The sequence below is a fragment of the Pipistrellus hanaki genome, assembly GCF_964339955.1.
Source record: "Pipistrellus hanaki genome assembly, chromosome: 13".
NCBI classification, from domain to species: Eukaryota; Metazoa; Chordata; class Mammalia; order Chiroptera; family Vespertilionidae; genus Pipistrellus; species Pipistrellus hanaki.
This window is the reverse complement of record NC_140515.1, coordinates 57,783,822-57,809,357: the sequence shown is the minus strand read 5'-3', so window position 1 is coordinate 57,809,357 and position 25,536 is coordinate 57,783,822. Positions and strand designations below refer to the sequence as shown.

General features: G+C 66.4%; 2 protein-coding genes across 4 annotated transcripts in view; both read right to left on the bottom strand.

The window, feature by feature from the left end:
- Positions 1-21,891, bottom strand: part of TWF2 (twinfilin actin binding protein 2) — a 99,123-nt gene extending 77,232 nt beyond the window's left edge. Inside the window, exons 1-10 of one of the 3 annotated variants that reach the window (XM_084902354.1) lie at positions 21,715-21,891; positions 18,217-18,294; positions 16,441-16,619; positions 16,031-16,126; positions 15,279-15,383; positions 14,607-14,732; positions 13,932-14,082; positions 13,738-13,859; positions 12,604-12,779; positions 1,699-1,710 (exon numbers count right to left, since the gene is read on the bottom strand). In XM_084902354.1, the coding sequence (XP_084758480.1) occupies positions 12,612-12,779; positions 13,738-13,859; positions 13,932-14,082; positions 14,607-14,732; positions 15,279-15,383; positions 16,031-16,126; positions 16,441-16,619; positions 18,217-18,294; positions 21,715-21,739 (1,050 nt within the window). In that variant the 5' untranslated portion in view covers positions 21,740-21,891 and the 3' untranslated portion in view covers positions 1,699-1,710; positions 12,604-12,611. Of the gene's footprint in view, positions 1-1,698; positions 1,711-12,211; positions 12,780-13,737; positions 13,860-13,931; positions 14,083-14,606; positions 14,733-15,278; positions 15,384-16,030; positions 16,127-16,440; positions 16,620-18,216; positions 18,295-21,714 lie in introns of those variants that run through there. The other 2 variants (XM_084902355.1, XM_084902353.1) reach the window with 2 other exon arrangements.
- On the bottom strand, positions 3,307-7,572 carry TLR9 (toll like receptor 9). Its single transcript, XM_084902267.1, has 2 exons — positions 7,353-7,572; positions 3,307-6,615 (listed from the first exon to the last, which is right to left on the bottom strand). Exons 1-2 carry the CDS (start codon positions 7,353-7,355, stop codon positions 3,439-3,441), a joined length of 3,180 nt encoding a protein of 1,059 aa, XP_084758393.1. The 5' UTR covers positions 7,356-7,572; the 3' UTR covers positions 3,307-3,438.
- Positions 21,892-25,536: the final 3,645 nt, after the last annotated feature.

Below are 25,536 nucleotides of genomic sequence, written 5' to 3'. Positions count from 1 at the left end.
GGGAGGAACAGGGAAGTTGGGCAGAGGACAACACCTGCTCGAGGCTCCAGAAAGGGGTGCTTGCTGACACCCCACCCGAGGGTCTGGGAGGGGCCCCACGCTCCTCTCCGCCGCTCTGGTCCCCGCAGAGGGAGCCGCACGCCCGGGCCGGCACCGCAGAGCGGCTCTCCGGCATTTCTCTGCTCAGGAAGCCGCCCCGGGTTCCGGGTCTCTCGGTCCCACGCCTGCCATGCCCTCGGGCTGTTCCCTTCCCGTGGGCCCCCGGTCTCTGAAGGCTCAGCGGGACCCGCCATCCTCCTCACAGGACTTAGAGCCCGAGGGGCCCACAGCCGTCAGCCGGACTCTCCTCCTCGCTGCTCTGGGGCCCAGAGGCTGGGGGGATGGCCCGGGGAGGGCTGGGATTTGTGACCCGAGTGACAATGAGCAGCTCGGCTCCTGAGAAGAACTGCCGTGGCCCTCGCTGATTGCCCAGTGGTTAGAGCTCCGGCTCTCGGACTGAAGGGCCCCAGATTCAATTCCGAGGCAGCCAATGGGTGTGTCTCTCTCACATCGATGCTTCGCTCTCTGCCTCCCCGCTCCCTCCCATTCTCTTTGAAAATCAATGGGAAAATGTCCGCGGGTGAGGATTAAGAAATGCAGGAAGAGCTCATGTGAACGTGAATGATGTCATGGAAGTTTTCCAAGAGCCTTTAGAAGCCTCCCATTTCCCCCGAGGGGAGGGGTGCCGTCTCGGATCTCAGCAGGTGCGTTTCCTCTCGGGTGTCCCGTCTCCTGCCCACACCTCGGCAGTCCAGTGCTCCCTGCTCCCTGTGGCACACCACGGGAGCCACGCCTGGTCTGCAGGTGCCGGACTGTCCGGCTCCCCGAGCCTCTGAGTCAGCGTCTGTCTCTGAGCCCTGTTCAGTGCTGGGCGGGGATGGGGGTGGGGAGGGGTGGGGAGATGGGGAGGTTGGGGGTGGGGGGTGCCTGGCTCTGGGTGGAGAGAGCAAATAGCAAAGCCACCCGAGCCCCTTTCCTAGCAATGACGGCCCGGGGGGCCTGCCAGGTTTGTCAGACCTCCCCACACGTGGCCACGCGTCCTGACCACGCCGGGGCCAGCCCCGTTTCCAGATGAGGGAACGGAGGCTCTGCTGGGAGTTCAGACCTGCCCACGACCGCCCACCTGCAGAGCTGGTCCCCGGGAGCCGGGTGGGGGAGTTCCACCTGGGAGGGCCGAGGGCGGACTCAGCGGCTCTGAGAGGCAGGCAAATCGCGCTTCCCGCAGGCAGGCCTGCTTCCTGCCCGGGTCCCGGGGCCGCTCACAGGGGCCTCCCCGCTGCCCGCCCGCCCCGGGCAGGACGGTTCCTGGTTCCTCCTCCCCAGGCGCGGGCCCAGGGCCAGGGAGGGCGGGCGCTGGCCTTCACTGCTCCTCCGGACCGAGCCCTCGGCCGCAGGACAGGCAGAGCCGGGCTGGGTCAGGTCCTCCCCCAGCCCTGCAGCAAGCGGACCAAGGGCACCAGCTGGCAGCAGCCCCTGCGCCAGGTCAGAAAGAGGAAGGCGGCTGACTTCTCTCCCTGCTGTGTGGGCAGAGCGGCCGTGCCCACCCCAGCCCCATCCAGGCTGCCCACAGTCAGGCTGCAGGGTCAGCCAAGGCTGCGGCCGCTCTACCTTCCCGCGGTCCCACGCTGGCCGGGGCCTGTCAAGCTGGTTCCACTCAGGCGGCCGGCGGCTCTGCCCAAAGCGCAGGCTTGGCTGTGGGGATGGGGTGGCAGCCGGCCCAGGACGGAGCGCCAGTGGCTCCGGGCCTGACCTGACCACGGTTCTCATGTGTGCGCGTAGGGACCCTGTCTGTTGGGGCTCCCTGTGGTGTCCCGAAATTCACACACACACACACACACATACACACACGCACACTCTCACACACGCACACGCTCACACACACACACACTCGCATACACACACACACACAAACACGCACGCACACTCACACACACACACACACACACTCGCACACACACACACACACGCACACACTCTCTCACACACACACACGCTCACACACACACACTCACACACACACTCACACTCACACACACACACACATGCACGCACTCTCTCACGCACACGCTCACACACACACACACTCTCACACACACACACACTCGCATACACACACACACACACACAAACACGCACGCACACTCTCACACACACACACACTCGCACACACACACACACACGCACACACTCTCTCTCACACACACACGCTCACACACACACTCACACTCACACACACACACACACATGCACGTACACTCTCACACACACACACGCACACACTCTCTCTCTCACACACGCACACGCTCACACACACACACACACACTCACACACACACACACACTCGCACACACACACACTCGCACACACACACACACACTCGCACACACACACACACACACACGCACGCACACTCACACACACATACTCTCTCACACACACACACACACACACACACACGCACACTCACACACACACACACACACACACACTCTCTCCGTTCTGACCCCTGTGGCTGCGTCTCGGTCTCCGCTGGGAGAGGCAGGGTCCGGGGCAGGCCCAGCGTTGCGGACAGATGGAGGCTCACCTTGATGTCCCTCTGATGCCAGAGCAGAGGCCCGGCATGTGCTCCAGGGGGAGCAGGAAGGGGAGGGTGGTGAGCGCCCTCTGGAGCCCTCTGTGGCTCCCTGCTCCCGGGGCTGCCGCTGCTGCTGCTGCTGCTGCTGCTGCTGCGGGGGGTCCTGCTGCCTCCTCTCCCACCCTGGCAGCCAGCTGGGCACAGCTCAGGCATGGCCAGCAGAGGGCGCAGTCGCCCCCCTGAACTCACCACCGGGCTTTCCCATCATCCATCCCCTGGGACCCGGCTGCAGGCGAGGGAGGCAGACCCTGAGGCCAGTACACCACCGAGGCGGCTGAGCCGCAGAAGGGGGGCCCAGCCTGCTCCTGCGAAGACCAGGACCACGGTCCGGGGCCACACGCTCCGGTGCCACACGCTCCGGTGCCTGCTTCGGCAGCTCACAGGCTAAGGTTGGAACCATACAGAGCACATTAGCATGGCCCCTGCTCAAGGATGACAGGTGGCAGGCACATTTGTGAAGTGTTCCTTTTTTTTTTTTTTTAAAGACCACATTCTGTGACCTTCCGCAGACACCCTCCCCCGCCCTCCCCCCTGCACTCCCCCCCTCACAACCACCCTGGAGCTTCCCTCCCCTGCGACCCCCAATGGCCTCCCGCCCCTCTTCCCTGGGAATCCCCCTCCTCCCCTCCCATTCACACCTCCGGAGCTCCGCGCATGGCCAGCAGGCAGCCACGGGGCCTGCCAGGAACATTGATGGAGTGCCTGCTGTGTGCCGGGGCCCCTCTGCAGGGCGAGGCCGGCTGGGGCGTCCCGGGCAGCGCCTCTACTCGGCCGTGGTGGGGCCGCGGCAGAAGTTGCGGTTGTAGAAGTGGCGGTTGTCCCTGGTGAGGGCCACACCCAGCTGCGCCCAGAAGCTGCTCTGGCCGCTGGGCTGGTGGGGCCAGAGCAGCACGCTGCGGCGGCACAGGCGCTGGCGCAGCCGCACGTAGCGGGAGCGGTGGGCGTCGGGGCTCAGGATGGCCAGCACCACCACGTCCTTGCGGTCCTCCAGCAGGCGCTGCTGGGCCAGCAGGAAGCCGGCGCGCAGCAGGCCGCTCACGCGGTCCGTGTGGGCCAGCACGAACAGCGTCTTGCGGCTGCCGTAGACCGAGGCCCACAGGTTCTCGAAGAGCGTCTTGCCGGGCAGCCAGTCCCGCTCCTCCAGGCACAGGCGCAGCGCCCGGCGCCCCCGGCGCTCCTCCAGCCGCACCCGCAGCTCGTTGTACACCCAGTCGGCCACGGCCGCGTGCGTCTTGTCGAAGACCACGAAGGCGTCGTAGGCCGGGGCGTCCGTGCCCCGCCGGCGCCCGCGCCGCGGCAGCCAGGCCAGGCCCAGGTGGAAGCAGTACCAGAGGTCCCAGCCGCACAGGTGCTGCAGCAGCGGCACGGCCAGGGCCAGCGCCACGGCCAGCAGCGACAGGCCGAAGCAGTCCCAGGACAGCGCTTCGTCCAGGCAGAGCCGCAGGTCCTGCGCGAAGATGCTGCGGCCCTGCAGCTGCCCGGGGCTGCCGCACTTCACCTGGCTGGCCAGCCCGGGCACAGCCCTCTGCACCTGCAGCAGGAAGTCCACGAAGGACGCGCCGCAGGCGCAGTGCAGCGGGTTGGCGCGCACGTCCAGGAAGGTCAGGGCGTCCGCCGCCGCCAGGGAGCCGAACCAGGCGGGGTCCAGCGTGCGGAGGGCGTTGTGGCTGAGGTTGAGCTCCAACAGTGCGGTGGCCGGCGCGAAGAAGCCGAGGGCCACGTAGCTGATGAGGTTGCGGCTGACGTCCAGGCTCCGGAGCCGGGGCTCGGCGGGGAGGCTGCCGTTGGTCAGGGCCTTGAGCTGGTTGCCCGCCAGGTCCAGGCTGTCCAGCTGCGGCAGGAGGGCCAGGCTGCTCCAGTTGAAGAAGGCCAGGTAGTTGTCCCGCAGCCGCAGCCGCCGCAGGGCCGGGGGCAGGCTGGCCAGGTTGCGCGGCAGCACTGCGTGCAGGTGGTTGCGGGACAGGTCCAGGCTCTGCAGCCGGCTCAGGCCCTGGAAGAAGCGGAGGTAGAGGTCGCCCTCGTTCCACATGCGGTTCAGGGCGTTGCCGCTGAAGTCCAGGGCCAGGAGGCTGGCGCTGCGGAGCTCGGGGGACACGCGGCTGTGGATGGCGTTGTGGGCCAGGCTGAGGTGGCGCAGGCTGCTCAGCTGGGCCACGAAGCTGAGGTTGTGGCCCATGCCCTGCATGCTGAAGGGCTGGCTGTTGTAGCTGAGGTCCAGCGTGCGCAGGAGCGGCAGCTCGGTGAAGGAGCGGCCGTGGTACAGGTCCAGCTTGTTGTAGGACAGGTCCAGCACCCGCAGGCCCAACAGCCGCGCGAACTGCGAGCCGTTGACCTGGGAGATGCTGTTGTAACTCAGGCGCAGGCACTCCAGGCGCCCCAGCCCCGCGAACATCTCGGGCTCGATCGTCACCAGGTTGTTCCGGGACAGGTTCAGGGTGAAGGTGAGGTTCTCGCAGCTCAGCCTGAAGTCCCTGAAGTCCCCGGAGCCCGGGGCGTCCTCGAGGTCCCCCGGGGGCCGCCGCCCGCCCGCCTCGCCCGTGTCCGCCTCCCCCTCCCCCGGGGGGGCCTCCGGGCCCAGCGCCGCGAGGTCCTCCGGGTGCCGCCCGCCCGCCTCGCCGGCGCCCGCCTCCCCCCGCGCGGCCTCGGCGCCCGGCGCCCCGCTGATGCGGTTGTTGGACAGGTCCACCTGGCGCAGGCGGGGGAAGGCCCCGAAGACGCTGAGCTGGGCCTGGTTGATGAAGTTCATCTGCAGGCGGAGGCTCCGCAGGGCGGGCAGGCCGGCCAGCGGCTGCAGCGTGCGCCGGCTCAGCTCCCGGAAGAAGATGCCCGTCATGTCCAGGTGCTCCAGGGCGCGCAGCCCCTGGAAGGACCGCGCCAGCCGCAGGTGGGCGTAGGACACCCCCTTGTGGTAGTTGAAGGACAGGTTGAGCTTGCGCAGCCTCCTCAGGCGCCAGAAGACGGAGGTGTTGGTGATGAAGTCGTACAGGAAGTTCTCGCTCAGGTCCAGCCCCGTGAGGTTGTCCAGGCCCCGGAGCCAGCGGTCGTCCAGGCTGTGGAGGGAGCTGTCGCTCAGCACCAGGCCCTCCAGGCGGCTCAGGCTGCGGAAGGCGTCGGGGTGCAGCCGGGGGTAGCCCCGGGGGCACTCCACGCAGGGGTTGCGGGCGTGGTCGCAGCGGCGGCAGTTCCCGCCCAGGTCCAGCACCCGCAGGGCCGTGAGGTTGGCCAGGTCGCCGGGCCCCAGGGCGACGATGCGGTTGTAGGCCAGCAGCAGGGTCTGCAGGCCGGCGGGCAGGCCGCGGGGCACCGCCGTGAGGTTGTTGTACTTGAGCGACAGGTGGGTGAGGTTGCGCAGGCCCAGGAGGGCGCCGGGGGCCACCCGCACGGCCCCCCCGCAGGGGTTCTCGTAGTAGCAGTTGCCGTCCACGTACAGGTGGGAGAGGGCGTGCAGGCCGCGGAAGCTGGCGGCGTCGACCACCAGGATGTTGGTGCGGCTGAGGGACAGCATGCGCAGGGCGGCGGGCAGGGCGGGCACCGTGGTGATGTTGTTGTAGCTCAGGTTCAGCTCCTCCAGCGTGGGCACGGCCAGGAAGGTGCGGGGCGCGATGGTCATGTGGCAGGCCCAGTGCATGATGCTGAGGCTGCTGGGCGGGCAGTTCCACTTGAGGTCGAGCTTGCGCAGGCGGCTCAGGTGCGCGAAGTCCTGGTCGTGGAGGTGGCGGATGCGGTTGCAGCGCAGGGAGAGGCTGGTGACGTTGGCCCGGGGCGAGGCCTCGGAGAAGCGGGGCACGGCCGTCAGGAACAGCCACTCGCAGTCCACGTGGTTGGGGGTCTGCATCTCGCAGGGCAGGAAGGCGGGCAGGGCGCCCTGGGCCCGGGCCAGGGCCAGCACCTGGGCCTGGACCAGGAGGCACAGGGGCAGCAGGGCACCGTGGCAGGGGCCCTGCAGGGGGGAGGGGGAGAGCGGGAGGGGAGCGTGAGTACCAGCCCGGCTTCGCCTCCCCACCCAGGTCTCCCCAGGGAGGCTCCGCCTCTCTGCCCACCCCCCTCCCCCCTCCGAGGCTCGTGGGAACCTGGACGTGGGCCGGGGACTCAGAACCGCCCCTGAGACCCGGGACCCAGACGCATGGGCCAGACTTTCACTCCGAACCAAACCCCGGCCGCACGAGAGCCAGGCGGGTGCCTGCAGGCCCCAGGCTTCCCCTCTCCTCCCCGCACTCTCCCTCCATCCTCAGCCCATCGCTCTTCTCTCCTGAGCAAGGAGCCCCTCCCCGTTCCGCCCGTTGCTTCCCTCCTCCCCTCCCCCTCCCTTTGGCCAAGACCCAGGCAGGAATGAGGGTCTCGCTGGGGTCCAGGCCAGGGACCATCCAGGGCCTGGGCACCGGGGGGCAGTGCCCGCTCTTTCCCCTCGGCCCAGGAGCCTGCACCTGCTGCGGGTCAGAGCCAGGCCTGGGCGCCCAGCTTTGCCTCGGCCCCCGGGCCCCTCGGAGGGAGCCCTCGGCCTCGGCCTCCTCGTCCTCGCAATGGGTCGGGCTTTCTGCTCAGAGCCGGGCTCTGCTCTGATGTCTGGGGGGCCCAGGGGGCGCCCTGGGCCATGGGGGTCACAGTGCGTCCCCTACTGTCTCCCCACCCGTCCCCCGGCCCCGCTGTCCCCTCCCCGGCCAAGGGTGGGCGTCCTACCATGACCAGGAGAGGGGGCTTGTCCAGAGGGTCTCGTCCAGCCAGGCCCTTCCCGCTGCGACTGCTGCCAGCAGAGGAAGTGAGACTTTCACAACCGCCAGCCCCCTCCCTGCCATGGCGGGGGGCGTGCGATGAGTCAGGCCATTTGCATAGTCAGATGGCAGACGGGCCCTCCTTCCTCTTTCGCTCCCCTCCCTCGCCCCAGCCTGTCCCCGCAAGACCGCCGTCTGTCTGGGCTCACACCTGTCTGCGGGGACCCTGGGAGCCACGGGCCCCAGCCAGGCGGTGCTCCCGAGGAGCTGGCATCGGGGCAGTGCCAGGCCTCGAGGGCTCGGCGACACCTGCGGGGCCTCCCCTCTCACCCTCATGCCCTCAGGCCGGCGCCCCCTCCCGTCACCTGCCCTTCCAGGCAGAGGCCTTCGGGCCTGGGTGTGGGGAGCGGAGCCTCCCGGCTGCACCTGCACCCCAGCCCCTACTCCCTCTAGGAGGGGGCCCCCCTGCGTTCCCCACGTCCGGTGCGGGTCAGAGTCAGAGCACAGCCCCGGCTGGGCCGCCGGACCGCCTGGCTCGGCTCCCTATGGGCTCTGCCCGCTCCTCGGCCCCGAGCCTCAGGGTCCCCGGCCCTCAGCAAGGCCCTGGGCTCCACTTCCAGGTCCGCCGGCTCCTGCCCATCACCCGCCATCTCTCGCCTAGACCAACACCTCGGCCTCTCCTCACGGGTGGCCGGCTTCTGTGCTCACACCCACACCCACGCCTGTTCCCATGGGCCCGAGTCACCGGAGGCCCCCTCTCCCCGGCTCAGGCCCCTCTGTGACCCTTTCTGGAGCCAAAGTCGCACTCACATAGTGGCCTCCCTCCTGGGCCGGCCTGGACACACCGGGGCACCTGCCGCCGGGGCCTGTGAGGGTCCGGGCCCTCTGCCTGCAGCTCTTCTCTCAGACCCTCCCTCCCCGCCGATGCCTCCCTCTCGTCCCCTCACACGGGCCTCTCAGCAGGGCCTCCTGCGCTTCGTCTAAGCCTTCCACCCGCCAACACCGGTTTGGCTCAGCGGTAGAGCGTCGGTCTGTGGACTGAAGGGTCCCAGGTTTGATTCCGGTCAAGGGCATGTACGTTGGTTGCAGGCACATCCCCGGTAGGGGGTGTGCAAGAGGCAGCTGGTTGAGGATTCTGTCTCATTGACGTTTCTAGCTCTCTATCTCTCTCCCTTCCTCTCTGTAAAAAATCAATAAAATATATTTTAAAAAATCAAAAAAGGGTGATGATGAAAATTAAAAAAATAAAAATAAAAAATAAACCTTCAACCTGGGCCAAGCCCCTTTTCTGGCTGTTTTCTTTTTTTTTTTTTTTTTTTTTTAATAAATTTTTATTGTTCATATTATTACAAGTGTTCCTTTCCCCCCCCCGCTTCCCACCCCACCCTCTGCCCTTTCCCCACTCCCCATTGTTCTCATCCATAGGTGCACAGTTTATGTTCAGTCTCTTCCCACATTCCCCTCTTCCCTTTTCCCCAAGAATCATCAGTTCACTCCCCTTCCATACCTCTGATTCTATTATATTCAACAGTTAATATTGTTCATCAGATTTTTTTTTTTTAATTTCCTTGGTTTTTAGATTCACTTGTTGATAGTTACGTATTTGTTGTTCATAATTTTTATCTTTATTTACTTTCTCTTCTGAAAGAACCCCCTTCAGCAATTCATATAATTCTGGTTTGGTGGTGATGAACTCCTTTAGCTTTTTTTTATTAGTGAAGCTCTTTATCTGACCTTCGATTCTGAGTGATAGCTTTGCTGGGTAGAGTATTTTTGGCTGTAGGTTCTTGCTATTCATCACCTTGAATATTTCTTGCCATTCCCGTCTGGCCTGCATGGTTTCTGTTGAGAAATCAGCTGACAATCGTATAGGTGCTCCTTTATAGGTAACCACCTGCTTAGCTCTTGCTGCTTTTAATATTCTCTCTTTGTCCTTTGCTCTTGGAATCTTAATTATGATTTGTCTTGGTGTGGTCCTCTTTGGGTTCCTTTTGTTTGGAGTTCTGTGTGCTTCCTGGACTTGTAAGTCCAATTCTTTCCCCAGGTGGGGGAAGTTTTCTGTCACTATTTCTTTCAGTATGTTTTCGATATCTTGCTCTCTCTCATCTTCTGGGACCCCCATGATTCTGATGTTGGATCGTTTGAAGTTGTCCCAGAGGTTTCTTACATTATCTTCAATTTTCTGGATTCTCTTGCCTTCTAGCTTCTGCAGAGGAGTGTCTTCTGGCTCTTTATGTTCCAAATCTTTGACTTGATTCTTGCGATCTTCTATTCTGTTTTTAGGACTCTGTAGAATATTTTTTATTTCAGACAATGTATTCTTTATTTCTTGTTGATCCCTTAGCATTTCTTGTTGATCCCTTTTCATATCCTCATAGGTCTCATTTATTTTATCGGCCTTTTCTAGGAGTCTCTTGAAAAACCCTATAAGTGTGGTTTTGAACTCTATATCCAGTCGCTTTTTGTTCTCCATTTCTTTCGTTTGTGATCTATTTGGTTTAGGCATTTTCGCAGGCAGCTTTCCTGATGGGGGCGGAGTTTCAGGGTGGAGCCTACAGCCTTGGCTTCCGTCAGCCCCGCCCTATGCGACTCCTGAGACTCAGGGTCCTTCAGTACTTGTTGCAAGCGCCTCTGAGAGAAAGGTGCCCTCGATTTTCGCCTGCTACCAAACAGTGTAAGCTCTCCCGCAATGGGCCCGAAACTGGGGTTCAGTTCAGTTGGAAGTGGAGTTGGAGGTGGCGTTCAGAGCAGTCTGGAGCCTGTCTCCTTCCCGCCAGGGCAGTCCTACGGCACAGCCGGCCGGCCCTTCTCTGCGCGCTGTGTGCGCCTCCGGGACCTCCTTTCGCTGCTTCCCCGAGTACCGCCTTACAGCCCAGCTCCCTCTGGATGAGCCTGGGTCCCCGGGGTCTGGCCTAGAACGGGGGTTCAGAGCAGTCGGGGGCCCAGCACAGTCCGAGTGTTTATCTCCTTCCCGCTAGGGAACGCCAGCCAGGCACTCGGCCTCCCTCCTCTCCGGCTCTGTACTCGCCGCGCGCGCCGCGTGTCTCCGTACCTTAGGCTTTTACAGCTCCTCCGTGCTTCCTTCTGGTTTTCTCCTTGCTTCTCGTTGTAGGATTTCCAGTCAGTTGACTTTCCTGTAGTTCTGGGTAATGTCCATTTTATATTTTAGTTGTATTTTATTGAAATTGTTGCGTGCGGCTGCGGCTAGGTGCCTACCCGAGCAGCCATCTTGGATTCTCCATGTTGTATTATCTGGCTGTTTTCTTTTTTAAAAAATATATTTTATTGATTTTTTACAGAGAGGGAGAGAGATAGAGAGGTAGAAACATCGATGAGGGAGAAACATCGATCAGCTGCCTCCTGCACACCCACTGCCGGGGATGTGCCAGAAACCAAGGCACATGACCTTGGCCAGAATTGAACCCGGGACCCTTTAGTCCGCAGACCGACGCTCTATCCACTGAGCCACACCGGCTTCAGCCTGGCTGTTTCCTGTTTGAGTTTTACCGATCAGCATGCCATTTCCTTGCTCTTGCGTCGCCTATAATAGCCTTCTTGCCCGCTGGCACGTGGGACCTTTCCTGTCTGTGTCCCAGGGCCCGCCCGGGGCCAGCTGAGCCTGGGCTGTCCCGCCCCCGCCGGACACAGGTTCTGAGTGACGCTGAGTGAACGCAAAGGGCTTCTGCGGGGGAGGCGGGCTCGGCTGCCGCTGCAGGGAGGGGTCGGGCCCTCGCCCTCGCCCTCGCCCAGGCTGTGCCACAGCAGACAGGACAGTGCTGAGCCCCTCCCCAGGGCCCCTGGGACCAAAGGCTCAGGACCTCTCCCCTTCCAGTAGCCACCGTCTGCCTTGGGGGCAGTACCCAGGTCCCGAGGTGGCCATGAGCTGCCAGGGAAGCCTGCGTGTGCATGCACACACACTGGCTGGGCACTGCAGGATTTCAGACACCCAGACGCACCCGCCAGAGCCCAGCTCCACTGAGGTCGGGAAGCCCAGTGGGCAGAGCTCCCCAGCGGGGCAGGCCGAGGAATGCCCCCAGAGAGCCTCCCCGCCATCCCACTGCCTGGCCTGCGAATTCAGTCCACGAGAGGGGCTCACAGGCAGAGTTCCGGGTTTGAGAGGAGGGGCCCGCAGCAGTGGGAAAGGGAAGTGACTATAATTAGAGCGGTCCTCCAGGCAGGGGAAGGGGAAGCCGATCTTCAGAAGCAGCCGCCGCCTCGGGCTCTGCAGGGGGAGGAAGGGGCCGGGGAACAGGTGTGGCAGCGGATGGTCCCCCCAGGCCTCAGGGCCGGCCCTGCCCACGCCTGGCTTTCGCCCTGCGTGCACTCCCGCGTGTAAGAACTGCCGGGGAGTGAGTGCACGTGTGTTGTGTGAAGCCGGTAAGTTTGGCCTGACGGGCGTGGCTCAGAGGCTGAGCGTCGATCTGTGGACCTGTGAACCAGGAGGTCCCGGTTCGATTCCTATTCGGGGCTCCTGCGGCAGGGGCAGGCTCCATCCCCGGTGGGGGGCCTGCAGGAGGCAGCCGATGATCCCTGGTTCTCTCTCTTCATGGATGTTTCAATCTCTCTCCCTCTTCCTTCCTCTCTGAAGTCAACAAAAATAGACAAAGCCAGCGGGTTTGGGGAACTCGGAGCAGCCGTAGGAAACCCGCACACCCGCGCCCCTCCCTCCCCCCCCCCCCCCCCGCGCATTGCCCCCCAGGGAGACCCCTCCGAGGAGGCGTCCCTGCACCCAGACACTCTCCAGGCACCTCCTGCGGGGGGCGGGGCCGTCACACACACAGGGCCTCCCAGGCCCAGGGCCAGGGGCTCCCTCGGGCCAGACTCGGGTGTTGATTTAAAAATATTTTATTCTTTAAAAAATACAGCATCCAACCATCTCCCCCACCGTGACCCTGCCCGGCCCTGATGGACCCACCCCTGTGGCCAAGGATTCTGGGCTGCCGGGCCCTGGTCTCAGTTCCCTCGGGGACCACGTTCACGCCAGGCCCTGAGACAGCCGCCCAGGGCCCCGGACAGCGGGCACACGGACGGCACACGGACGAGGGGCAGGGAGAGCACGGGGGAGGCCAACGCCCGCCCGTGGCCCTGGAAGCAGCAAGCGTGGTCCGCCACCGCCCCCCGCCCCGAGGCCCCTGCCCGGAGCCCGGGCGGGCGGGCGGGCGGACGGACGGCAGGGCGGGAGGAGGCGGCGGCCGGGCGGGCGGCGGCCCCGCAGTGACCGGGGCCTCTAGCTGTCGTCGCCGTTCTCCCCGGGGCCGCGGATGAGGCGCTTGTGGCCGCGCTTGCCGCCCGGGCCCTTGGGCTTGGCGAAGGCCTGCTTGAAGGCGTGCTGCTTGGGGTGCACCTCGTCGTACAGGAAGTCGGCGGTCAGCTCGGCCCCGTCGCCGATCTCGATCTGCGAGGGGCACGCCGTGTCGGCCCCGGTGTGGGCCCAGACTCCCACCTCACTCCCGGGGTACCCCCTTCTCTCCTCCCCGACCCCCACCTGGACGACCTGCTGCCCCTGCCTTCCAGTCCCCCTTCTGGGCCCCCCGCCTTCCGGGCCCCCTGCCTTCCAGACCCCCCGCCTTCCGGGCCCCCCGCCTTCCGGACCCCCCCCCCGCCTTCCGGGCCCCCCGCCTTCCGGACCCCCCCCTTCCAGGATCCCCGCCTTCCGGGCCCCCCGCCTTCCGGGCCCCCCCCTTCCAGGATCCCCACCTTCCGGGCCCCCCCCTTCCAGGATCCCCGCCTTCCGGGCCCCCCGCCTTCCGGGCCCCCTGCCTTCCAGACCCCCCGCCTTCCAGGATCCCCCGCCTTCCAGACCCCCCGCCTTCCCGGCCCCCCCGCCTTCCGGGCCCCCCGCCTTCCAGACCCCCCGCCTTCCGGGCCCCCTGCCTTCCAGACCCCCCGCCTTCCGGGCCCCCCCCCTTCCAGGATCCCCGCCTTCCGGGCCCCCCGCCTTCCGGGCCCCCCCCTTCCAGGATCCCCACCTTCCGGGCCCCCCCCTTCCAGACCCCCCGCCTTCCAGACCCCCCGCCTTCCAGGATCCCCCGCCTTCCGGCCCCCCCACGCCTTCCGGGATCCCCACATTCCGGGCCCCCCGCCTTCCAGACCCCCCACCTTCCGGGCCCCCCGCCTTCCGGGCCCCCTGCCTTCCGAGCCCGGGCAGGAGGCACGGAGCCAGGGCTCGGGCCCGCCCAGGCCTTCAGCCAGCGGGGCAGCCCTGGACCGGCCCCCCCCCCCCCCCCCGTTTCTCCCCTGGACCGGCCCCCCGCCCCTCCCCCCGCCCAACAGGCAGCAGTGGCCCTGCCTCCACCGTCTCGCCCTGGGCCCCGGCGGAGGCGGGGGGCCTCGGGGAACCCGCTCGCGCCCACCTTCTTGGCGATCTCCAGCCGGAAGTCCTGCTCCACCGAGTCGAGGAGGCGGCTCTTGCAGCTGGAGTAGAGCATGCGCTCCCGGATGCTGCACTTGTAGCCGGGCATGGAGTAGATGAACACTGGGGGCGGGCGGAGCGGTGAGCGGGCGCCCCCCCCAGGCAGCCCCCCTCCCGCCGCCCGCCGCCGCTCACCCACGGACTCCAGCGGGTCGCCTTCGTGCGTGTGCCGGTAGAGGAAGAAGTGGTAGCGGGCGGCCTCGCGGGGCACGCGGGAGGGCAGCTGGGCCACGTCCGTGGGCTCCGTGTGCACCAGCTCGATGGTCTCCCGCTCCAGGTCCAGCCTCTGCCGAGGGCGGGGCGCCGGTGAGGATGAGGCAGTGCCAGGCCCGGCGCCCACCGTGGGGGTCCCGGCCCAGCTCCCTGGGAAGGCGGGAAGGCCCCCCAACCATGGGCAGGACCAGCCCCCCCCCAGACACCAGGCCGCTTGGAGAGGAGGCGCCCCTCGGCCCCGGGGGGCAGCCTGGACCACAGGGGCGAGGGCCTGCCTGGGGGTGAGGTGAGGAGGGGGGAGGGGGAGTCTGGGGCAGGAAGGGGCTGAGAGCTAAGGAGTCAGCGGATTCAGTGAGCACAGTGTGCGGGCGGAGGCGGGGGGGACTGTCACAGGCCCCTGCCCATGAGCGGGACAGGGCAGGGGACAGAGCGCATCCATGACACACGGCAGCTGCACCCAATGGGCACGGGCGGGGGCGGGGCGGGCCCGTGTTCCCGCTGGCACCGGGTGAGCTGTGTGGACAGGCCGGGGACACGGTGCACACGCCTGCACGTGTGAGGGAGGTGGGGGAGCACCGGGTCCGGCGGCGCACCCACCAGCTGGATGTAGTTGATGGCCTTCTGCCGGAGCTGCTGCAGCGCCCGCTGGGCCTCGGGCTGCAGCGGGAAGGCCAGGCCCTGCAGCGTCTGGTGCTTGCTCTCCACGCTGATCTCCGTCTTCACCTGGGGCAGCGGCCAGCGAGCCCTGAGTGGCCTCCCCTGCCGCCCGACGGCGGGCGCAGGGAGCACAGGCCCCGCCCCCAGCGCCCGCCCCCCCCTCCCCTCCCCCCCTCTCCCACCCCCCCTCCCCCACCCCCCAGCGCCCCGCCTCCCCTCCCCCCCTCCCCCCCTCCCCCTCCCCTCACCCCCCACCCCCGCCTCCTCCTCACCCCCCAGCGCCCCACCCCCGCCTCCCTCACCCCCAGCGCCCCACCCCCCCTCCCCCACCCCCCAGCGCCCCACCCCCCTCCCCCACCCCCCCTCCCCTCACCCCCCAGCGCCCCACCCCCCCTCCCCCACCCCCCTCCCCTCACCCCCCACCCCCGCCTCCCCCACCCCCCAGCGCCCCACCCCCCCTCCCCCACCCCCCTCCCCTCACCCCCCACCCCCGCCTCCCCCTCACCCCCCAGCACCCCACCCCGACTCCCTCACCCCCAGCGCCCCACCCCCCCTCCCCCACCCCCCAGCGCCCCACCCCCGACTCCCTCACCCCCCAGGGCCCCACCTCACCTCGTTGATGCGGATCTGCTGCAGCTCCCTCTCAGCCGAGGTCAGCGGGGCGGGCGCCGCGCAGGAGGACAGGTGCTTCTGGTAGCCGGCCAGGGAGAGGTCGTCCTGCCGGGCGGAGGCACGAACGGGCGATTGGGCAACTGCCGGGAGCCCTCAGCACCCAGCCCGCAGCCCGGGCACCCAGCCCTCAGCGCCCGGCCCGCAGCCCTCAGCGCCCAGCCCGCAGCCCGAGCACCCAGCCCTCAGCGCCAGCCCGCAGCCCAGGCACCCAGCCCTCAGCGCCCAGCCCGCAGCCCGAGCACCCAGCCCTCAGCGCCAGCCCGCAGCCCGGGCACCCAGCCCTCAGCACCCAGCCCGCAGCCCAGGCACCCAGCCCTCCCTGCCCATGGCCCAGCCCACAGCCCGGGCACCCAGCCCTCAGCGCCCAGCCCTCAGCGCCGCAGCCCGGGCACCCAGCCCGCAGCCCGGGCACCCAGCCCTGGAGCACCCAGCCCGCAGCCCGGGCACCCAGCCCTCAGCACCCAGCCCACAGCCCTCAGCGCCCAGCCCGCAGCCCGGGCACCCAGCCTGCAGCCCTCAGCGCCCAGCCCTCAGCGCCCGGCCCGCAGCCCGGGCACCCAGCCCGCAGCCCTCAGCGCCCAGCCCTCAGCGCCCGGCCCGCAGCCCGGGCCCGCAGCCCTCCCTGCTCATGGCCCAGCCGGTGCCCACCGCCCCGTGACCCAACCCGTCTGTCCTCTGAGGCCTGAGCGCACCTTCGTGGTCCCGAAGAGCTCGTCCTTGACGTGGCCGCCCCCGAACTCCTTCTTCACCGTGGCCCGCGTGGCTGCGTACAGCATCTTCAGCCGCACCTGAGGGCAGGGGCCAGTGTGAGGCCCTGGGGCAGGGCTGTCTCACCGCCTGGTGCCCACACCCCCGGCAGAGGGCGCCGTGCGGAGCGAGGAGGCAGTGGGGCTGCTCGGACAGCAGGGGGAGCCCTTGTCCAGCCAACCTCTGACTCCCAGGCCAGGCGGGGCTATGGCCAGAGGGCTGCAGGCCACCCAGGGCCTGGTCCCTTCAGCCGCCCTGGAGCCGGTCCCCACGTCCCCCAACACCCCAAGGATGGGCCTCGTCTCGCTCAGCCCCGGGCCCCCTCCCCCCGTCCGGGACTGGCACCGGGACTCACGGGGGAGCTGTCAGGCGACCAGGCCAGGAAGAGCCACTCGAAGCCCTGGGCGTTCTTGGAGTCCAGGCGGTAGAGCAGGTAGCAGGGCTGCTGGGCATCCAGGAGCGGCAGCACCGCCCGGTCGTAGTCCTGCTCCCAGCTGCCCACCGGCTCCCGCGACGCCCCCAGCGTGAGCTGCTCTGGGGGCAGAGGCGGGGTGAGCCGAGTCCCACCCCCACGCCTACCCCCACCCCCCAGAACCTCCCGCCTCCGGCCACCCTCCCCGCCTTCCCTGGAGCCCCCAGGCCCTGAGGGCGAGGCTGGGACTGAAGCACGAGTGAGTGGGTGGGTGAGTGGTGACAAAGCTGCCACGGGGTCTGCTCCCTCCGCACACGCACGGACACGGGCGAGGAGATGCCAGGACTGGCACAATCACATGAAGACACGCAGACGCGTGCCCTCCGCCGCTGCCACCAGCTCATTGCTCCATACACACCCTCACCCTCTCTGGCTCCCTGCCCCCCACACAGCCTCTCAGAGCAGAGGTGCTCTGGGGGGCTCACAGCCCAACCACAAGGCGAGGGGACAATCACACCTGGGCCGGAGGTTAGGCACCTGCTACCAGGCCCCTGATGGGGGCAAGGGCCCCCCAGGCCAGGCCCAGCAGCCCAGCCCCCTCTGCGGGCCTCGGCCTCCTCGCTGCCTGCCACAACTCGGAGGGGGCCGGCCGGAAGCCGGGGCCGCAGGCTGAGCCGGCCGACGGCGGCGCTCCTCACCAGGCCGCCCCGTCTTCACACCGGGAGTTTCACGTCCGAAGTGGCCTTCCTGGTTACTCTAGGAAACCCGGGAGCGGGGCCACACGCGGGTGGAGATGGCAGTGGCTGCCCGTCCGGGGCCTGGACCCTCCGGGCACGCCCGCTGCCCACCACTGCATGCAGGACTGGGCGGTCCGCGCCCCCGGAGCCCTCAGCTCAGCCCTGGGGGGACGTCCCGCCGGGCAGACCCTGCTCGGAGCCCATTCACTGCGTGAAAAGCCATGGGCACCACGCCCGCTCGGGGAGCCCCCGACGGCCCGCTATGCAGGCTGGGAGGACTGAGGGGCAGCCCCCCAGCCCCAGTCCCACCCTCGTCTCCGGGGACAGCCCCTCGGCACAGACGAACGGGAGAGGAGAGAGCAGTCCTCTGCTCCGGCCCCACAGCGCCGTCTGCTCCTCCGCCTCGACAAACCCTCCGGCCTGCGGCCTCAGCTCAACCCCCGCCCCCCATAAGCACATGTCCCAGGTCCAGGCCAAGGCCCAGCCACGCCCAGAATTCTCCCATCTGGACCTCAGAGTCCTTCTCCCCGCTGGGGGACACTTTTTGGGCTTCTCCGTAGGACTCCCCGCCCCCCCCTCCCCCCGCCCCGCCCCCGCCAGCAGCCACGCCAGTCTAGGCTGCCAGCCACTGACCCAGGTGAGCCGCACTGGCCACGGGGCAGGGCCCAGCCTGGCTTATCCCTGCCCCCTGCCCTTCTACCCCCCTGCCCTTCTACCCCCTGCCCGGCCCGTTTCTCCCCACACAGCCTGGGGAGGGGGGGCGCTGGACAGGACCCAGGGCCAGGCCTGGGCCGCCTGCTACCCCTCAGCTTCAGTTTCCTGCCGTTTCACAGGAAACAGGGACGACCACGCCACTTCCCGCGCTTCCTACAGGCCCTCCCGCTCCCCGGGGGAAACTGAGGCCCGTGGGCTGGAGTCCGTGTCCCCACCCCCCAGCAGAGCAGCGAGCTCGCGCCCGCCTGCGTGCGCTCCCGGCACTCACCGTCCTCGATGACGACTTTGATGAGCCGCACGGAGCCGGCCCGCGCCTGGGCGAAGAACTCCCGCAGCTGCTCGGTGGCTACGAGCACAAGAAACATGGCGGGTGAGGGCGGTGGGCGGTGGGCGGCGGGGGGCAGGGCGAGGGCGGTGGCAGGGACGCGGCAGGGACGCGGCCGGGCCTGCTCTGCTCTGCGGGGTCCGGTGCTGGGCGGGGAGCGGGGAGCGGGTTAAATACAGCCCCATGTGACCGGGAACCTGAGACGCCCGGACAGAAGCTCCCAAATTTAGCCGCGGAGGTGGCAGTGAGCGGCCGCCTGGCCGGAGGCCTCTGGTGACAGGCAGGGGGACGGCCGCCCGTCCAGGAGGGCGGCTCTGGGCAGGCCAGGCCGGCGGGAGAAGGCCAGCGCCGAGCTGGAGAGGGGGCCGCTCAGTCCTGTCATAGCCACACACAGACACACTCGAACAGCTCCCCGGGACCACTATGCCCACTGACACACACGTGTGTACATACGCACACACACATGTGCACGCATGTTGCACGTGGCAACAAACAGGTACATTCTCAGCCCAGCGTGAGTGAACATAACACATCAACACGTGCAGGTGACAGAGGAGTGTGAATGCCAACACCCTGTCCACCAGCACACGCTCCGCTGGGCTAACACAAGTGGACACTCGCGTTTAGACACACATACACACACACACACACACACACACACACCCAGCCACCATGCCCAGGTTCACACACACACACACACACAGTCACCATGCCTGGGTTCTAACACATACACACCCAGCCACCATGTCCAGGTTCTAACACACACACACACACACACACACACCCAGCCACCATGCCCAGGTTCTAACACATACACACACAGTCACCATGCCTGGGTTCTAACACACATACATACACACACACCTAGCCACCATGCCCGGGTTCTAACACACACACACACACACACACACACACAGCCACCATGCCCAGGTTCTCTCTCTCACACACACACACACACACACACACACACACACGAATGGCAGACGCAGAGCTTGGCGAAGGCATGTTTGCAGACAAAGGATGTATAAAGGTTACACGGAAACACACAGGCAGTCCGGAAGGCTTCCTGGAGGAGGAGGGACTCTCAGGAACTCCCCCAAGCAGACTCTGTCTTGGTCCTTGGACCACAGAGCCAGGAGGTAAGAGCCAGTGGCTAGGGACCGAGTGCAGCGGGGAGGACCGTGTCGGAGCTGGGGACCTGCCGTGGTTCGGGAGAAACCCAGGTCCGCGTGGGCGGGGCTGCCTGGTGTCCGGGTGCGCGAACCCGGCAGCGTGACCTTGAGGCTCCCCGAGGTCGGAGAGTTCTGCGGGAACTCCGCTGGAGGCTGAGGTCAGGGGGTATTTATAGGGCCCGCAGCTCGGGGCCGGGGGGCCTTTGGAGACTCTGCCCCCGTCCTCAGGTGCCCCCCACGCAGGGCGGCTGAGCCTGAGCCCCGGGCGGGCACCACCTCAGGGCCGCTGGGTGGGCGGGTCCGGGGCAGCCCGGGTCCTCGGTGCTGAGGGCAGCCCCGCGGGCCGGGCAGAGCCGCCCACCTGCAGAGCCCAGGCGGGTCTCTGAGGAAGACCTGCCTCTGGGGTGCCCCTTCCCCATCGCTGTGTGTGACCCCTGGCCTCTCTGAACCTCACTCTTCCTCAGGCGGGGCTCGCCGCCCGCAGGCAGAGGGAGGCCCGGGGGAGTGAGCGGAGGAAGTGCTCGGAGGGGCTTCCACTGTGAACACGCACCTGCTCAGACCTGCGAGGGAGGGCGCAGGGGAGGGACGCCCCCTTCTCCTGTTACCCGGGGCAGAGACAACCCCCACGCCTCCTCAGCCACCATCAATAATCCAGAGGCCGGGCCTGGGACACCTGAGCCTCTCATCAAAGATTCATGCCCCCGCCCCACCCCTGCCTGGCCCGCCCCCACCTGGAGCCTCCGGTTACAGGCCCCTCCAGGGCCCTGCCCTGCGGTCAGCAGACTTGCACCTATGGCCCCCCCCCCCCCCCCCCCCCCGCCGCCTGGCAATGAGGGGTGGGCTGCTCGCAGGCAGGAGGAAATGAGAGGGTGAGGCGGCCCCACCACAGGACTGAGGAGGAACCCTGGCTTCCGATCCCGCCCCTCCCGGCTCCGCCGGGGCAGCGGCGATGACCAGGCAAAGGGGAAGGAAGGGACACTGTTCTCTCCTGCGGGCTGAGTCACAGCGGCTGGCCAACGCCTCCTGGGAGAGGCCGGCCACCTGGGGGGAGGCTGGCCCTGCCCCAGGCCCGGCCTGCTGACCTGCTGGACGGGGCCAGGGAAGCCCTCAGGGCTGTCTGGCCAGCAAGTGGCCACAACCACAAGCCGAGATCTAGGCAGGCGGTCAGGCTGGTCGATGGTGGCCCTGGGGGGGGGGGGGGGGGATCCTGGTGTGGTGGGAAGAGTGGCTGAGGGCCAAACCACCAGGCTCCCCGGGCAGACCGTCTGGACCTTCTGCACAGCCAGGCAGCCTCTCGGGCCGGTGGAGGGGACCCTGAGGCCAGGGAGGGTCAGGACACCTGGCCACCGGCCACGGCCTCTCCGGCAGCCTGTCCAAGGGAGAAAGGGGGGCCCTCTGGGGAAGGGGGTGACGCTGGTCTGGAGAAGCTCGGGTGCGGGGGGTCTCCAGGGCCACGACCCTCACCCCCAAACCCCATACTCGGACCCTCTCCTGTGTTCCCAACCTGGAACTGGAACCTTCCAAGCCTGGCCCCGGCAGACTCAGATCAGAGTGGAAAACGGAGGGGACCTGAGGTCAAGGTCAGACCCGCCACGCTCCCATCCCATTCTGAGGGCCCTGCCCGGGGTGTCCCCAGCCTGGAGTGCAGGAGTGTGGGAGGAGCCAAAGGTCAGGGTCCCCCCTCAGACAGACACAAACCCACACCACACACACACACACACACACACACACACACACACGGTGCATGCATCCATGGTAACAAACGCACACCGAGATGCACCCAGACACCCACAGCCGTGTGCACAGTCATGAAACACTCACTGTCTACAGATGGTCCCACCTTACTGTGTCCCTGCAACCAGCCCCTGGTGTGTGTATGTGTGTGTGCACCCAGCTGGGCACACACAGGGCTGTGCATACCAGGCGAGTGAACATGTGTGCACACCTCCCCAGATGTGCGCATCCGGGCGCCCCCGCCCCCGGAGAGGCACACAGACCCATAGATGGGCACAAACAGGCACCTCCACCCGCACGGGCACCCACAGCACGGAAACTTCCGCCGCAGCCGGGTACCTGCCTGCACAGCCACCCCAACTCTGCACGGGGAGCCCCCTCCCCCCAGATGTGCCGTTCCCGGCGACGCGCGGCTGCAAAGGGAACAGGAAGCTTCCCCACCGGCGCTGGAGGAGCCGGGAGCAGCCGGGAGCCGGGGAGGGGCGCAGCGGCGGGGAGCCCCTCTGCCCCCGGCCCGCCCGCCGCCCGCCCTCACCGTGGATGCCCGTCTGGTGCGCCATGGCTCCGTGCCCTGCTCCGCCCGCGCCCTCGGAGCCCTCGGCTCGGCCTGGCTCCGCTCCGCTGGCTCAGACCCGGGAAGGAGGAGGCGGAGGCGGAGGAGGATGTGGCGGGGGCCGCCCAGCTCCGCTGCTTCCCGGGCGGTGTCGCAGGACCCGCCCCCGGCTGGCCCCGCCCCCAGGGCGCGGCCGGGAGGGGCGGGGCCTCGGCTGCGCTTGCGCACAGGCCGCTCCTTGTTCCGTGTGGGCGTCGGGGCGGAACCGGCGGGCGTGTCCGCGCATGCGCGAGCCAGCCAGGCGGGGGGGCGGCGGGGGACGGGCCGCTCCGTGCGCGTGTGTGCGCGTGCGCGAGCCTGTCCGCTCGGGGCCAGCCGGGTTTGCGCGCCGGCGGGGTCCGCAGGTCCCCCCACTTGTGGCCGGGGAAGGGGTCCGTCCGCACGTGGACGGGCGTGCGTGTGTCTGCGCGGCGTCCCCGGCCCGGAGCCCTCGCCTGAGCGCCTCCTGCGGGGCCTGGGCACCGCGAGGCGGCCCCGCTGGGAAGAAGCGAACTCTGAGTTTTCCCCTCCGGGGGGCCTGCAGGTGCCAAGGCCCAGAGGCCGGAGGAGGGCTGGAGCTTGGTGGGCTGAGGCACTGCCAGCTCCTAGCGAACGGTCAGCACCAGCAGCCTGGCCTTGCCTGACGTCAGCCCCTGGGACGAGCCTAGGACCATCAGGGTCCAGTCAGAGCCCATGGTAGGCGCTCAGTGAGGAACCAGCTTTTGCCTTTGCTTAGCATTCGATGTTCACATTTGCTGAAAGCACCCTTGGAAGGAAGCCTCGAGATGCAGTAAACTCCCAGGAATGTGGCTCTCAAACTTGGGTCGTCTGGCCGCCACCTCCCAACCCCTGTGAAACTGACTCAGGCCGTCCAGGAACTGGTTAGCAACACGCCAGGGGGCTGGTTTTAAAAAGATACACAGAAAGGGGTTTGTGATAACAGACTGGCCTCACCTGGTTACAGGGGCTGAGAAGTCCCAATGAGACGGGCCAGGGAGCCAGGACAGGCAGGAGAGGGAAACTGAGGCGGACAGCGGGACCCACTGCCGGCATCACAGCAGGTGCAGAGGGCGCCTCCCTGGTGAGCACCTCCAGGCCTGGAAAAGCAGCAGCACCCGGTGGGCGAAGCCAAGACCAGCTGCGGTGACGGAGGACCCTGCCCTGGCGTGACCCCTCAGTGAGGGCCTCACCCTGAGCGGGCACAGCCGGACGGATGACTGTTCTGCTGATAGAGCTCCAGACAAAGGCCCAGGGCGGCCACCCCCTTCCCCTCTCCCTCTCTCACACAGGCTGCATCTCCTAACCTAAAGGACCCGAGGCTTCCACTGGGGGAGCGCCGGGCAGCGGCAGTCGTCCGGGCTAAGCCCCCGCCCCGTCCCGAGGCCCCTTGGCTGACTTTGCGGAGAGTAGGGTGGCCCATCTGGGCTTTCCTGCTGCCTCTCTATGCGAGGCCCTTCCTCGTTCACGGTCCCAGCCCCCACGAGCGCTCCCTCGGAGTCACCTGGGCGCGTTGTGAAATCTGTCCTGCAGGAAGTCGGGAACCCACAGGCTGCGGCTGGCCGGAGGCAGACCCGCCACGGGCCAGTCTGCTTTCCGGTAACACCACCACCAGCAGCAAGCTGCCCTGGCAGGAGGCTCAGGGGAGTGCTGGGGGAGTTCCAGTCCAAGCCAGAGGCTGAGAACCGAGACCCGGGCGGGAGGAGGCAGAGTCCCCTTTCAGCAGGTCTGTCCCACCCCGGCCCTCAGCGATGGTGCAGCCTGCGTGGTGAGGGCGCCTTGTTGACTCAGCCCTCGGCAGGGAGGACCTGGCAGCCAGCCATGCTATCCTGAGGGGAAGCCAGCATTTCGGATGGGACAGGAGATTCGTTTTTGAAAAGAAAAAAAAAAAAAAAAAAAAAGCTTTCTATTGATTTCAGAGAGGAAGGGAGAGGGAGAGAGAGAGAGAAACATCAATGATGAGAGAGAATCATCGATCGACTCCCTCCTGCAGGCCCCCTACTGGGGATCGGATAGTATCCCAGGCATGTGCCCTGACCAGGAATTGAACCCATGGCCTCCAGGTTCATAGGTTGATGCTCAACCCCTGAGCCAGGCCAGCGGGCAGGACAGGAGATTCTGACGCAATTTTGAGAACCATTGGTCCAAGGACCACAGGTCATACCCCAGGCAATGAGTCGGGACCATGTGTTGTGAGCTCCAGAACTGGCCTCCACCACAGAGCAGCTGATCTGAGGGGAGGGAGGGCGGGCGGGGAGGCGGGTTGCCGAGAGACCCACCCCTGCACACCAGCCTTGCTCCCGTCCCGGGTACCCGATGTGGAGGTATAATTCGCCCCTTCTAACAGGTGAGGCAGCTGAGACACAGGTTCACTAACACCCAGCTCAGAGGAGCCAGGCCACAACCTGGACACCAAGTACCGCTGCCCGCCTGCCGCCAGCTTGGGTCACGGGCACAGCAGGCAGGGGTGAGGCTCCTGGGGACCAGGGCTCCTGACCCCCCAAGCCGAAGCTGACGCCAGGGGCTGGAGGAGAGAGAGCCGAGCAGAGCGGTGCCCCTGGCGCCCAGAGACACCGCCAGGCTTTACCCACAACACGCCATCGCCCAGCCTGCAGGCGGACAGAGTGCCCGAGGGGAAGTTCAACCGCCCACGTCCAGCATGTCAAACCCGTGGCCGCCGGCGTGAGTTTGACACGCTTGACCCACGTGATCACTGCCCAAGGCCCTAGGCCAGTGGTCTGCAAACTCATTAGTCCACAGAGCCAAATACCAACAGGACAACGATTGACATTTCTTTGGAGAGCCACGTTTTTTTAAAATATACACTTTATTGATTTTTTAGAGAGGAAGAGAGAGGGATAGAGAGTTAGAAACATCTTTGAGAGAGAATCATCGATCAGCTGTGTCTTGGACACACCCCACTGGGGATGTGCCCGCAACCCAGGTACATGCCCTTGACCGGAATCGAACCCGGGACCTCTCAGTCTGCAGGCCGACGCTCTATCCACTGAGCCAAACCGGTTTCGGCTGAGAGCCACATTTTTTAGACTTAAACTTCTTCTAACGCCACTTCTTCAACACAGACTCGCCCAGGCCGTGGTGTTTTGTGGAAGAGCCACACTCAAGGGTGGCTTGCGAGCCGCCGTTTGCCGACCACGGCCCTAGAGTCACACTCAGGAAAACGAGAACCCCCAGGCAGGCATCGTGATCCTAACTGAGAGGTAAGCATGACAGAGCTCGCCCGGCCCGGCGTGGCTCAGCGGCTGAGCGACCTAGGAATCAGGAGGTCAGAGTTCGATTCCCGGTCAAGGGCCCATGTCTGGGTTCCGGGCTTGATCCCCATAGGGGGCGTGCAGGAGGCAGCTGCTCAGTGATTCTCTCTCATTACTGATCTCTCTCTCTCTCCCCCCCGCCTCCCTTCCTCTCTGAAATCAATAAAAATGTATTTTGAAAAAGATTTAAACACATTAAAGAGCTTGATGGTGCAGGGAAGACCCGACAGACACCCAGTGTCATCGTCATTGTCTCTGCTGGCACACGCGAGGGCGCAGCACGGGACCCAGGGCCACGCCGTCAATCTGCACGCGTGTGGAAACGTCAGACGCTGCTCTTCCTGGACCTCAGTTGTTAGAATTTGTCTTTTTTTAAAAGGCCCCATTAGAGAAAGTGAAGCGACAGTGGCCTCTGGTGGACGTGAGCAGAGTTACAGCCACTGTGGAACCTGCTGGCAGGGCCCCAGGGGCACAGAGGAGCGAGGGGAAAGTGTTC